Consider the following 15,321-nt stretch of genomic DNA (forward strand, 5'->3'; position numbering starts at 1 on the left):
TGTAGTTCTTTTTCAGATTACCTAAACTGCTAAGCAATGATCTGTATTTGACTATTAACTAAATACCATACAGAAAACATGACATATGCTTTTGTATGCCCATTTAAAAAACAAAAAACAAAAACTCACTCTTAAGTATACACACTAGTCAGCAGTGACAACTAATATAGGCTAATCAAACTATTCAAACAAAAATTAAAGCCCCACAAATTAAATAAATAAAAAGCTAAACACATTCAAGACTTAAAAACTATAGCTTAGCGGTTATTAGCTTCTTTTTTGTTTTGCTGTGTGCCTGCAATGAATCAAGCTTATAGCTTATAGATGATTTATCATATAACACAAACTACGCATTGTTTTGACACTGTTGCAGTTAAAGCTTTAATGCTTAACACTGAAAATTCACTGTTTCGAAGCAGCGATTTGAGAAGTGTGTACTATTTAGTTCCATTCGTCACTCAGGAACCTAAACTATTGTAACACCGGAAAGTTTAGTACAAGTGTGAGTGCAGGCCAGCGGGGCAGTCGGGAGGGGGGATAATCGCGCTTGGGCTCGGTCCAAAGCAACTACGCCTAGTGTCAGGACACATTCAGACGACTCTTTCAGAATGTTTGCTGCAGAACTTCTTGTATTCAGCTCTGTTCTCTCAGGTTGGTCTTCTTGTTTTCATATTAAAAACTTGGCAACCAGAAAGTTAATTTTACTGTATTTTATCAATTTTACAGTCTAATTAGAATACATTTGCATTTCAGCTGCTTGGTGTCAGTCGGTCTTTAACGTATCATACCCCAAAACCCTGAACAGCACCAGTGGCTCCTGCCTTCTGATTCCTTGCCTATTCAGCATTTCAAAGGAGAAAGAAAACATTCTTGACAATTCATCAGTAGTGACATGGAGACGAGGATCTCTGTGGTCACTCTACGATACAGATAATTTCACCAACGTTCACCGTCAGATGGAACCTGCGATGGAAGTGGTGGGTGACCTACAAAAGAAGAACTGCACTTCTGTCATGAGGAACCTCACCAGCCAGCATTCAGATCGTTACTACTTAAAGTTACAAACTAAGGGCTTTAGTGTCACTGAAACAAAAGCTGTGCGCATTCATGTGTCAGGTAAGGAAGAGCAAATGTTTTAATAATAAACCAAAGCCAAGTGGTGTCAGCGGCATCAAATCTTTGAAAAATGGTCAAGGTTTTGACGAGGCACATATGTGACCCTGGACCACAAAACCAGTCTTAAGTCGCTGGGGTATATTTGTAGCAGTAGCCAAATATACATTGGATGGGTCAAAATTATCGATTTTTCTTTTATGCCAAAAATCATCAGGAAATTAAGTAAAGATCATGTTCCATGAAGATATTTTGTAAAATTCCTACTGTAAATATATCAAAACTTAATTTTTGATTAGCAAAATGCATTATTAAGAACTTCATTTGAACAGCTTTAAAGGTGATTTTTTCAATATTTAGATTTTTTTGCACCCTCAGATTCCAGACATTCAAATAGTTGTATCTCTGCCAAATATTGTCCTATCTTGACAAACCATACATCAATGGAAAGCTTATTTATTCAGCTTTCACATTATTTATAAATTTCAATTTCGAAAAAAATTACCCGTATGACTGGTTTTGTGGTCCCTGGTCACATATTTCCCACATCTTAGAAGTTAATTTCACATTCAAAATGCAGAAAACTACCAAAACATTTGTTTCAAAATCAAATGGGTAAAATAGGTGCTCGCAGTTGTGAAGGGAAAATGTAATAGTAAGCAATAGTGGTGTCTGGTTCCTGAATGATCAGTTGATTCATTTCGTTACTGAATGATTCAGGGTTTTGAATGAAACTAATCGGTTGAATGACCCTCTAAAGACATTCCCATGGCGCGACATTCCCTTCACTTCATGATATAATTTAAAGGAGAAGTCCACTTCCAGAACAATAATTTACAGATAATGTACTCACCCCCTTGTCATCCAAGATGTTCATGTCTTTCTTTCTTCAGCCATAAAGAAATTATGTTTTTTGAGGGAAACATTTCAGGATTTTTCTCCATATAATGGACTGATATGGTGCCCCGATTTTGAATTTCCAAAATGCAGTTTAATAGGGCTTCAAATGATCCCAGCCGAGGAAGAAGGGTCTTATCTAGCGAAACAATTGGCTATTTTCTATAAAAAAAATACAATTTAAATATTTTTTAATCTCAAACGCTCATCTTATCTTGCTAGTTCAAGACAGTTAGGGTATGTTGAAAGACTCTGATCGTATTTTCTCTCTCAACTTTGTCTCATACCCCTACAATGAATGGAACATATTTTCTTACTCTTTGCATTTTTCACATCATTATGGTAAAGATAATCCTATTAAAACCAATGTAGTAGACAAGTTAAGTCACAAGTAATCTAAAAGTAATCTGAAAAAATTATATTACCTAAAATGTGTAATGTAACAGATTATGTTACTCTTGTAATCTGTCATGTAATCTGGAATCAGTAATGGATTACAATTTTAATTAAGTAATCTACCCAGATCTGAATGTAAGTGTGAGCTGTTTCAACTGAAAGAAACTTGCACTGACTGATCTTAAAATATACCAGTGCCTTTGTTTTGTCTCAAGATGCACACCAGTAATGTTTTTTTCCAAGGCACCTTTATAAAAAATTGTTAAATGTCTTAACTGAACCAGTAATCCTGGTTTAGGCTAAACCCTGTCTATGAAACCGGGCCTACGTGTCGTAAAGTGGTTATGCAAAAGTACTTATTAATAGAATACATATGCTATAGGCTTACATGGTAAACAAATATTACAGGTTTTCTTGGTCGCTTTGGCTGAATTCTCAGATTTCTCAAAATGAGTAAAAGTACAATTTTCTGAATGCACATTTGCTAATTAAAACTGAGAAGTTGATTCATAGTGAAATTGTCAAACTCATCATAACTTCTAAAGATTCTTTCATCACATGCAGGACAATCCATTCAATTATCAGAATCTGTCAGAGATATATGTATATAAATATGACATGCTGATGATATTTCGGTAATTCGGCAAATGTTGATTTTATGATTTCACATTTCAAAATAATTTTTTTTTGAACTACACATTTTTACATAAATAAATACTGTAATATGATAAACCTACTGCTGAAATTCATATAAAAAAAGTATGGAAGTAATTGTGACTTTTTACCTCACAATTCTGGCATTTTTCTCACAATTTTGAGTTCACATCTCATGAGTCGTACATTTTTTTTAGGACTGACCCTTCACACAGTTTGATTGACAGGCGATCTGACCAATCATAACGCAGAATCCGCCATTTTGTCTGACAAACAAATCAGACAGGAGAGTAGATTAACTTCGACAAACTTAAACTTAAATGGTTTGTACTGGCGTCTTTCTGCAGTTGAAATAAAATACATTCTGTCATATTGGTCATTATGACCAGTACAACACAATGATTAAACTTTTCATTTTGGTGGCATTGGCCATTATACTGTTTGCAGGGCTCTACGCTTACTTTTCTTTTTAGGAGCACTTGTGCTCCTGTTTTTTAAAAAAAAAGTCAAAATTTTAGGAGCATCTAATAATCAATAATCAAAAAATCTGATCAAAAATTAGCCTTCCCATTACAAGGTGATATTTGACTCTTTAAAGTGATTTACGGGGGAATTTTGTTTTTACCTTGTAATGGCATTTTTCTAACTTTATTTTTTTTTCTCATTTTGTCTTTTTTTTTTTAATTATATATATTTTTAGTTTTTTTTTTTTATTTCTAATTAAAACATGATAATATAATAAGAACAAGTACAATAAGAGTAAGTTACCAATCAAATGAAATCAGTATTAACATAAATTAGCATAGAAGAACACAAAAGTGGCTTGTAGGTGTATTTTCATGTTTAATGAGGCTCAGAGGTGGCATGAGTGCAATCAAACTCATAAATTCATGTTGAGATTAATGTTTTACATTTTTCTTAAAGAAATATTAAATTATTTAAATAACTGAATTGATACTTAAAAAAAAAAAAGTAGGTGGAGGCAATTCACTGATTTAAATACTGAATAATTCATTCAGTATTTAAATCATTTGTTGATTTGTTTGAACAGCTGATTCATTCAGGAATAAAGCGACTGTCTTTACGAATGGGAAATTGAATCATTTAACTCTTTAGATTCATTTAAAAATGCACGTTCATTCATAAACAATGAATGTGTTTGAATGGAGATGCGCAGTGACTTGTTTCAGACCATTTTTTGATGACGAAATAGAGCAAAATCAGGCAATATTGTTATCAATATTGTCAGACAACGTAAGTCAATTAATATAAACTTCTTGTTTATTTAAATCAATATCTCATTTACAAACTCCATTAAAAATCATTCAAATCTGTCACTCATCTTAGTTCATCGCAATCTCACAAAGTTCCATTTTAATCAACGTAGCTCTCTCCGCTGCACAATCAATCTCTTATTTACACTCTCTCTGCACTTTATGAAAGAATTTGTGAGATATGTCTGTGATACATTACTCAATGTTGCAAAAACACACAGAAACCTTTGAAGCTCCCCTCAGTGCAAACACAAATAAGCTGATCAGGTCACTCGCACATGGCGATCCTAAATATTTGCAAATGCGACTGAAATGATCGCACTGTAGAGCCCTGGTTCATACATCAGACATGCAGTACAGCTCCTATTGAACATCTGTGACAACTGCACTTACAGTTTAGAGAACGTTAGAATTGTTTGGGGAAAAAAATTATAAAACTAAACCAAACTGATTGAAAAACACTGTGATAGACGTTAAAAATTGTTATTTGTAAACTCTTCTCCACATTTGACTTTCTACAAATCAATATTATTACTAAGTTCTCCTCTCAATATCTTGATAGATTCCTTGGCTGAGCCGAATGTGAATGTGCCGGAGCTCAAGGAGGGTGAGGAGGTGAATCTGACCTGCATTGTTCCAGCTCCCTGCCCCAGTCACCCTCCAAATGTAACATGGGTTCCTGCATTAGGTGCTGACGTTACACAGAGGACCCAGCTGAACGCTGATGGGACTCACAGTGTTTCTGCCATCTTGAAATTCGTCCCATCTTTCCACCATCATGAGCTTAAAGTGAACTGTGTTTCCATCTATCCTCTACACAGAGAGGACAAACCCCTGCTAAGCCACAAAACCATCATCCTCAATGTGGAGTGTGAGATTTGAACTTAACAGCTTGTACCTTTTTCTTTTTATTGTCATTCTGAAAATACACACTGCGTTTCTTTTTTTTTTTGTATCCCACAGATGCGCCTAAGAAAACGTGGATCTCTCTCACAAGCTCTGTCTGGCTGGGTAATAATGTGACCCTCACCTGTCAAAGTAATGCCAACCCTCCAGCGACCTACAGGTGGTTTACGAAGAGAGCAGGTGTAGAGGAAGAAGTGGCCGTGTCACATGTGCTTTCCTTCACTGCGGCCCATGAGAACACTGGGGAATACATTTGTGAAGCACAGAATCCACAGGGTGCAATGAACTCCACAAACCTACAGATCACTGTCCCAGGTCAGTCTGTGCATTAGACTGTAGAGTTTCACCATTGTTACCAGTTTTTTTCAATCCCTTTGGCATCCATGTCTTTATCTCAGAAACACAATCAGGAATCAGGGAGGCAAACATCATTTTCACCAGATTTTGAGTGTATACCGTCATGGCCAAAAATATCGGCACCCCTGCAATTCTGTCAGAAAATGCAGCACTTCTCTCAGAAAGATGTTCCAATTGTAAATGTTTTGGTATTCACATGCTTATTGTTTTTGTTTGCACTGCAACAATACAAAAAAACAAAAAAAAAACAAAGAAGAGAAGTCAAACTTGATAAAATTTCACACAGAACTCAAAAATGGACTGGACAAAATTATTGGCACCTTGTCAAAATTGTAAGAAATAACTACTTTTTAAGCATGTGATGCTCCTGTAATTTGTATTTAGACACACCTGTGGCCAGTAACAGATGTGGGCAATATAGTAATCACACTTGCAACCAGTTAAAATGGAGAAAAGCAGACTCAACCTTTGGGTTGTGTGTCACACTGAGGGCTCAAGGAAGACTAATGAGTACCAAACTGATCTCAGACCTGTAACTACCCAAATGAACTGCTGATAGTCAGTGAAATAGGATTTACACCAGTTTTAGGCTGTCCCCAAAACGCCAAAAGCACTATCAGGACAAGTAAATAAAAGACTATGATTAACAGTATCAAAAGGAGCACTGAGATAGAGAAGAATGAGAACAAAAACTCAGCCAGAATCAGAAGCCATCAGCAAGTCATTGCTAACTTTGACCAAGGCCGATTCAGTACAGTGAAATTTATGAACACCTGACTAAAGCGTTTTGAAAAGATCATCAACTTTGAGGTGGTTATACAAGTTAGAGGCAACACCTATTTTTTTTTTTTTTTTTTTTTAGTAAAGAACGTAAGATCTGAGATCTTGAAGTTATCTAGGTCAGCAGGATGTTATTTTTTCTATTTGGCGATTGTTAATGCTGCTTTTTTTGTTTTTGCAGGCATATCCTTTAGTGCTTTCCTCTCAATAATGGCAGCTTTATCATTGCTCATATGTGCACTTCTTGCACTTATTACTCTTATGATTTACCGAAGGTAGGATCTTGCAAGATGTTTTAAATTATAAATGTTATACATTATTTGAGATAAATGAGAATGTTTCCTTGTTTTGCTATACAGGTATAAATGCTGGTCTAAAGAACTGATCAGAAGTGTAAGTATGTTTTCTGCCATGGTATGTTCTTAATGGAAGGATCCTTTATGAATATAGATGATTATGATGGTTATAATGTATGTATATATGTATATATATACATATATATATATATATGGTATATAATGGTTTCTATTTTAATATACTTTAAAGTATAATTGTCATCAGCCATTACTCCAGTCTTTAGTGTCACATGATCCTTCAGAAACCATTCTAATATGCTGATTTATTGTTAGAATTATCTATGTTAGCAACAGTTGTGCTGCCAAATATTGTTTTGGAACCTGTGATACTTTTTTCAGGATTTCTTTTTGAATAGAAATATTTTCTAACAATAATACTCAATACCGTTCAAAGGTTTGGGGTCAGTACATTTTTATTCTTTCTTTTTTGAAAGATATATAATAATATTTTTATTCACTTTTTTATATAAAAAAAAGTGATAGCAAAGACTTATATTGTCAGAAAAGATATATATTTTAAATAAATGCTGTTCTTTTTTCTTTTTTTTTTTTTTTTACTTATCAAAGAATCCTAAAAACGTACCACATGTTCCAAAAGAATATTAGCACAACTGTTTCCAACACTGATAATAAATCAGCATATTAGAATGATTTCTGGAGGATCATGTGACACTGAAGACTGGAGTAATGATGCTGAAAATTCAGCTTTGATCACTTAAAATGTATTCAAATACAAAACGGCTATTTTAAATTGTAATAATATTTCATAATTAATAATTATTGTAATAATCCGGTATTTTGATCAAATAAATGCAGCCCTGATGAGCATAAGAAATTTCTTTAAAAAAAACATTAAAAATCTTACTGATCCCATACATTTGAACAGCAGTGTGTGTGTGTATATATATATATATATATATATACATACACACACACACATACACACACACACACACACACACATATATATATATATACAGTTGGGGTCAAATGTTTACATCCCCCTTTCAGAAATTATTTTACCAAAATAAGAGGGATCATACAAAATGCATGTTATTGTTTATTTAGTACTGACCTGAATAAGAAATTTTATATAAAAGATATTTACATATAGTCCACAAGAGAAAATAATAGTTGAATTTATAAAAAATGAACCTGTTCTAAAGTTTACATCCCCTTGATTCTTAACACTGTGTTGTTACCTGAATGATCCACAGCTGTTTTTTTGTTTAGTAATAGTTGTTCATGAGTTCATTTGTCCTGAACAGTTAAACTGTCTGCTGTTCTTCAGAAAAAATCCTTCAGGTCCCACAAATTCTTTGGTTTTTCAGCATTTTTGTGTGTTTGAACCTTTTCCAACAATGACTGTATGATTTTGAGATCCATCTTTTCACACTGAGGACAACTGAGGGACTCATGTGCAACTATTACAGAAGGTTCAAACACTCACTGATGCTTCAGAAAAACAATGCATTAACAGCTGGGGGTGAAAACTTTTGAATGGGGTCATTTTTATAAATTCAGCTATTATTTTCTCTTGTGGACTATATGTAAACATCTTTTATGTGAATATCTTATTCAGGTCAGTACTAAACAATAACATGCATTTTGTATGATCCCTCTTATTTTGGTAAAATAATTAACATTTTGCAGATTTTGAAAGGGGGATATAAAAACTTCTGACCTCAACTATATATATATATATATATATATATATATGAGACCTACGGAAGTTCTTAGGGGCCATGCATTATAATTTTTTTCCGTCTTGTTTTCTCGTGATCACGACTTCATTTTCTCGTGATCTCGATATAACAAAAGTTGTTTTCTCGTGATCACGACTTCATTTTCTCGTGATCTCGACATAACAAAAGTTTTCTCGTTATCACGACTTAATTTTCTCTGCGTATCCGACATAAGAACATCAGCCAGCATCACTGCAGTATCATGGACGATCGTATTCGCTTTTATTTTGATCAGGGACTCACTCAAACTGAAATAGCGCTGTGTCTGTCAGTCACTGACAACTTACACTTAAGTGTTCGACACTTGAGAAGAAGGCTGGCCGGTCTGCGACAATATAGCGACCCTGAACGTGTAGTCAATTTCATTGCCAGTCAGCTTGATGGATCGTGTTATTTTAAATGCATTTTAATGTAATGGTATCAGTTGTAGACCAATCTGTCTACAATATAATGCTATCCAATAACTGCACTCAAACCCAGAGGATATGACTCGTTTAAGATGATCAGATCAAAACGGTTATTGTTGAATAGTCGATTCAAATCGAAATACGAACAGAGAAATGACAAAAATAGTTTGTATTATGATGATGATAATTATTATTATTATTATTATTATTTCGTTCAGTTTGAAAAATGGACAAACGAAAATTAAGCTAGATTTGTGAAAGAGCGTTTTATTATGTGCGTGGGCGGCCCTGTAAATCCAATTTTTTGGATTCTGTCTTTACTGTCTGTCCCATTGTGCAGAATAAGAGTTCATCCAATGTACCCCTTTGCAAATTAGTCACAATTAAGTTTCTTAATGTTTGGCTGTTGCATAGGCTATTTCTTGCGTACGTCATAAACGCAACACTGCACTTCTCGGATCGGCGGCGCGGGCGCGATCCCTTACATCGAGATAACAGAGGAACGAAATATAAATGTCTGCTTCATTTTGTGCACTTCCACAATAACAACAAAACGTTGCAAATTGCTTTTGCAAAATAACTAGGAATCGAAAACAAAATTTGTGTTTATTTAATTCGTATAAATCCAACAAGAGGTAGTGTAGCTACAGTCTTCCCCATCTGAGTTCATTATCTGTACTACTGTGCTCACTCCCAGGCGCAGCGCAACCTATTCCTAAAGCCTGGAATTCCGCCACGATGCCACGCGCGGCTGTATAATCAGAGTAAAATATCAAAGCCGCCAACGTATGTGAAACAAATATTAAAGCAATAAGCTCATTTGTTTTTACCCACGAACAAACATCTAGCTTAATTTTCGTTTTTCTGTTTCTCAAATACAACGAAACAATAATAATAATAATATTAATATTAATAATAATAATAAAAGGCTACATTATTATTATTATTATTATTATTATTATTATTATTATTATTATTACTACAAAATTTCGATTTCCTTTTAAATCATAGTTCAGTCCCTCAAATAAAGAAATATTCCAAGCCCAGAGTAGATTATTCAAAAAAACTGTTTTGATCTGATCATCTTAAAGGAGTCATGTCCTCTGGGTTATTGGATAGCAGTTATTGGATAGCAGTATATTGTGGACAGATTGAAGATGAATCCTAATAAGCATACCGCTACAATTAAAACCATTAACCGTGTATGTATATATATATATATATATATATATATATACTCAAAAAGGATTTGCAACGTTTTGTTGTTATTGTGGAAGTACACAAAATAAAGCAGACATTTATATTTCGTTCCTCTGTTATCTCAATGTAAGGGATCACGCCCGCGCCGCCGAACCGAGAAGTGCACACTGAAAAAAGTTTTTCAAGCAGTTCCTCATCCAATTAATAATTTGTCTTTCAATTCAGTTTACAATTTTTTGTTCTATTTTTCAAATAATATTTTTTTAGTTCAAAACATTGTTAAATATAAATGTTTTTAATTGAGAGCTCAACTAAAACATTTTTGTTTTGACGAATGTAAAATATCAAGGTTAAGTTAATTAACTTAAATTAAAATTATTAATTCATCTCCTGACCACGCCTCACCGACACTGGTGCAGTGAGTCGGTTAACGACGCCATTTCTGCCACTATGAGAGATCAAGGAGATTTGGATGGGAAGGTGGAAATTTAGTTTTAGATACTTCGATGGACGTTCTTTTCCGCTATTTACATTGTATCGTTCTTTCTTTCCCACGAAAAAACTGTTTGTGCTCGGCAAAAATTGTTGTTTGTTTAAATGATGGGACATTTCTCCGTTAGCTAGTTGGTTTTCTCAGTCGCCTGCAGCGGACAGACCAGCGAGTAAACGGGGCGGTTTTTCACCTATTCCTTTTTTTCACTCGAAGTTGTTTGTGAGGAGTGTAAACTGGTTTTACTCATACCGCAGCCGCGATTTCAGCGGAGGAGAGACAATGGTGGAGCTAATATGGTGAGTGCCATAATTTACCACCTTTATTTGAGACATGGCTATTGTTTGAAAGAGTACCTTTAAGTTAATTAACGGTATAAATACAAAAACGGATGAATATACTTCTGTTCTGTCTAGGCTGAGAGCCCTCTTAATGACTGTCTTGTTTTGGAGGGAACAAGAAATAGAAGAGATGCTCTGGAAGTGTAAGTATGATCTACATAACTGTTACAAGAGAGCACAGCTGTGTTAAACATTATACCCCCGTTTTCACAGACAAGACTTAAGGCTAGTCTCAGACTAAAATGCATGTTCAAGCAGTCTTAACTGAAAATATCTTTACTGACGCATCTTAAAATATGTCAGTGCCATTGTCTTGTCTCAAGATGCACACCACTAAAGGTTTTAAGGCCTTTTTATAAAAGTTATTTAAATATCCTAATTTAACTAAGGCATAGTCCTGACTTAAGCTAAGCCTTGTCTGTGAAACCCTGTCTCTGTGTTCAGACATAGAACTTATACAAGAACGGAACAATTTCCTTGTTTACATCAGACATGTACATACATTTAAATCACTTTATGCACAAAAACTGTACACTTATGCCACCACCATACCAAAACTCCAGATCAGCTGTATGTCGTGGATTAACTGAGACCTGGGGGCTGTTCCATAAAACAGGTTTACCAAATAAACCCGGCTTATTTCAGTTAGTCTGACTTATTGTCACTTGATTTGGTTTCAGAAAGCAAATTTACCATAGCTCAAGCTCAGTAATTCTGGCAACTTATGCTGGGAAACTAACCTGGTCCTGAGCAGGCTAACTATCAGGCTAAGGTAAGCCCTTTGTCTCTCACATACAATTATTTGACTTTATTACCAGTCCAAAAATAAAAGTATACAAAAAAAATCCAACTTAAATAAATCCAATAAATAAAAATAGCAGCCCCTGTTCTGACTTTATTGACTAGCACACTGCACAATTAAATGCAAACCATTAAGTCAGATGCCCTTATAAAGACTAACTTGCTCTTTTACGAACTTTTGCTCTTCACAGAAAAGTTGTCAGTGACAAGCCTGACATCACCCAGATGATAATTCAAAGGCCAGCTCTTTTTACAGTAAACCAGGTATGTAGGTGCATTCATCCCATGTTGTAATCACCATAATTACAAGATTCTAACTTGGGAAAAGTGTTCATGTCCTTATACAACTCATGATTATTCATAATGTCTTTGTCAATCTGTTTCTTCCTCTGTTAGGATGCAGCTGACAAGACAGACTCCAGTATGAATCCTCAGCATTGATCAAGAAAGTCCACAGCTCAAAACCCATCTAGAGTGGAAATCATCTTGGAAGAAAATTTTGTAATGGATGGACTGACCGATCTCAGACCTTCTGTGTCCATTGTTTTCAGACAGATTTATGCCCTGCACCTGGACTAAGTGTATGAAAAGCACTTTATATTTTACTCAGCAGGTAATGCTCAACCTCAGAAAAGGTGAGTTAGCACCTAAAATTCAGTACTGCCAAAATTGTGAACTGAGAGTGGAATAAAACCATAAAAAGTTTGTTAAACTATTTCATGTTTTATGTGGAAACATTTTCAGAAAAACGTTGTGTTTTGTTGTGTTTTTAAATTAACATTTGGAATTGAATTAAAATAAACCAGAATATTGCATATCGCTTTGTTTTGTTTTTCTTAATTTTATAGTTTAACAAATTGGAATAGTAAAACAACTGATGTAGATGTAGTAAAATGTTTTCATTCAACTAATTAACAAATTTTAGGGTAATGGTTCACATCTATATTTTATAATTTTAGCCAATAAAAAATAAATAACGTGTTCTAAACAATATTATTTTGATCTAAACGAAAAAAGAATTTAAATTAATTTACTTTGTTCAACAAGAAAAATATACTTTGTGTCAAGTTTTATAAAATAGTTTTCATAGACATAGAAAATATTGTTTAGGGCAAGTTATTTATTTTTCATTGGCTAAAATGATAAAATATAGAAGTGAACCATTACCCTAAAATTTTTTATTTATGTGAATGAAAATATTTTTACAGTGCAGTGTTGCGTTTATGACATATGCAAGAAATAGCCTATGCAACAGCCATACATTAATTAACTTAATTGTGACTAATTTGCAAAGGGGTACATTGGATGAACTCTTATTCTGCACGATGGGACAGACAGTAAAGACAGAATCCAAAAAATTGGATTTACAGGGCTGCCCACGCACATAATAAAACGTTCTTTCACAAATCTATTCAACAATAACCGTTTTGATCTGATCATCTTAAACGAGTCATATCCTCTGGGTTTGAGTGCAGTTATTGGATAGCATTATATTGTAGACAGATTGGTCTACAACTGATACCATTACATTAAAATGCATTTAAAATAACACGATCCATCAAGCTGACTGGCAATGAAATTGACTACACGTTCAGGGTCGCTATATTGTCGCAGACCGGCCCACCTTCTTCTCAAGTGTCGAACACTTAAGTGTAAGTTGTCAGTGACTGACAGACACAGCGCTATTTCAGTTTGAGTGAGTCCCTGATCAAAATAAAAGCGAATACGATCGTCCATGATACTGCAGTGATGCTGGCTGATGTTCTTATGTCGGATACGCAGAGAAAATTAAGTCGTGATAACGAGAAAACAACTTTTGTTATGTCGAGATCACGAGAAAATGAAGTCGTGATCACGAGAAAACAACTTTTGTTATATCGAGATCACGAGAAAATGAAGTCGTGATCAAGAAAAAAAATTATAATGCATGGCCCCTAAGAACTTCCGTATGAGACTGTATATGTTTGAATATGTTAAAACTTTATTTTTCAGCTTGTAGGAGTATATGGATAACAAAATAGACATTGAATAAAAGCTGTAAACATAAGCTTGTGTTTATATTGTGTCTGTTGTGAGAAAATTATCATAAAACTAACAGATTAAGTAGATGTTCAGAGCTAATTTATCATTGTATTTTAGGAAACAAGCCAAGACCAGAAAATTTATGCCAATGCGTCTGCAGCGAAAAACCAGCAGCTTGAATCAAAGCCATGTGACGATAGGGACACCTACAGCATTAACCCTGAATGCACATTCAAAGAGGATTTCCCCGACGAAAGCATCTATGCAAACTGTTGAAGTGAAAAGTATCCTGGTTTTAACAACCATTCATTGATCAGCACTGAACGAATTAGTCTCTGCATGTCGATAGTGATCATTTAAATAAGTATCAGGACAATTCCCAACATCTTAACACTGAATTTACAGTGAACTACCTGTCTTTATTATCTTTATTTTTTATTTTTATGTGATACAATTCCCTTCATGTAATTAAGGGAACTTTAAGAACCAGTTCTCACTATTAACTTACGATTTTTGCCTTAGTAAACTCCTAATAATTATTAATAGTTAGTAAGGTGGTTGTTAAGTTGTTATGGTGTGGGGTAGGGTTAAGGGATCTAAAATATGATCATTAAGGCATTAGTATGTGCTTTATAATTACTAATAAACAGCCAATATGCTAGTAATAATATATATGCAAGTTAACAGTGAGAATTGGTCCTCAAACTAAAGTGCTACTGAGAATGTTATAGTATTTATGGGTAATTTTTGCATTTGTGCATACTGTAAGAAGTATAGTACAAAAGTTTAGTATGCAGGTTGAAAAAAAAATGTCTTAGATCCTTTGTGAACCTAAATTTCTAAGACTCTTTCTCTGAATTTTTTTTCTCGCATTAGCGCGCCATGCAGTCAGACCAACCTCGGCCACCTGGTGCCAATATTAAGCATAAAATCTAATGATTTCTCTGCTTTCTCTATTGATTGGAATAATATATTTACATGGAGTTTTTGCACATCATAATTAAGACAAAATCAGGTTACATAATAAAGGTTCTAAGGATCCTCATATGTAAACGGTATGTGTGATGCTTTAAGAGAGCAATCATATATTTGTGTTTTGTTTTACTTTATTTTATATTCATTTATTTATTCATTCATTTATAATCATTTAATCATATTTTATTCCATTTAATCATATAATCATTTGTAATAATAATTATAGCTATTTATATACTCATTTCATTGATTCTTCAATGTATAAATCATCTACAGCTTATTATATTATTGTTTTTATATTATTTTTCCATTTTTGTTTAGATTTATGACTCTGAGGTTCAATAAAGCAATAAGCCCCAAGAAGCTGTGGTTTACAGTGAATTTATAACAGCTAAGGGGCATTGTTAAAAAAACTAACAAAAAAAACCTTTGTTAGATCAGAATCAAGGACTCCATTTTATAAAAGGATGTTTGTGTTCATGAATAAGAGATCAGTGGGAATGTATAGAAAACTGTAAACACAGTTTTGGGTACCAGAAAAAACATGAGATATTTCTAGCATGTAGGCATGATCTAACAATATGTACATATGCAATATTATGGATAG

The 15,321-nt window shown here is 34.0% G+C and overlaps 1 protein-coding gene and 1 long non-coding RNA gene across 2 annotated transcripts; both read left to right on the plus strand.

Annotated features, from left to right (window-relative positions):
• The first annotated feature begins 512 nt into the window (after positions 1-512).
• On the plus strand, positions 513-14,393 carry LOC127181180 (sialic acid-binding Ig-like lectin 13). The gene is made up of 7 exons (XM_051135740.1): positions 513-651; positions 754-1,116; positions 4,897-5,205; positions 5,298-5,555; positions 6,559-6,652; positions 6,737-6,770; positions 13,857-14,393. The coding sequence occupies exons 1-7, from the start codon at positions 609-611 to the stop codon at positions 14,013-14,015; spliced, it is 1,260 nt and encodes a 419-aa protein (XP_050991697.1). The 5' UTR covers positions 513-608; the 3' UTR covers positions 14,016-14,393.
• LOC127181181 (uncharacterized) lies at positions 10,384-12,518 on the plus strand. The gene is made up of 5 exons (XR_007829740.1): positions 10,384-10,874; positions 10,992-11,059; positions 11,597-11,688; positions 11,909-11,981; positions 12,114-12,518. It is a non-coding gene; the product is annotated as an uncharacterized LOC127181181 (long non-coding RNA).
• Positions 14,394-15,321: the final 928 nt, after the last annotated feature.

This window comes from Labeo rohita, chromosome 18, assembly GCF_022985175.1.
Source record: "Labeo rohita strain BAU-BD-2019 chromosome 18, IGBB_LRoh.1.0, whole genome shotgun sequence".
In the NCBI taxonomy this organism is placed as follows: domain Eukaryota; kingdom Metazoa; phylum Chordata; class Actinopteri; order Cypriniformes; family Cyprinidae; genus Labeo; species Labeo rohita.

What these genes read in the sequence shown, in the direction of transcription:
- LOC127181180 (XM_051135740.1), top strand. Translation starts at nt 609, where the DNA reads ATGTTTGCTGCAGAACTTCTTGTATTCAGCTCTGTTCTCTCAG. An exon ending in ATTCAGCTCTGTTCTCTCAG is followed by an intron (nt 652 to 753) that starts GTTGGTCTTCTT and finishes TTTGCATTTCAG; the next exon opens with CTGCTTGGTGTCAGTCGGTC. An exon ending in CCTACAGATCACTGTCCCAG is followed by an intron (nt 5,556 to 6,558) that starts GTCAGTCTGTGC and finishes TTGTTTTTGCAG; the next exon opens with GCATATCCTTTAGTGCTTTC.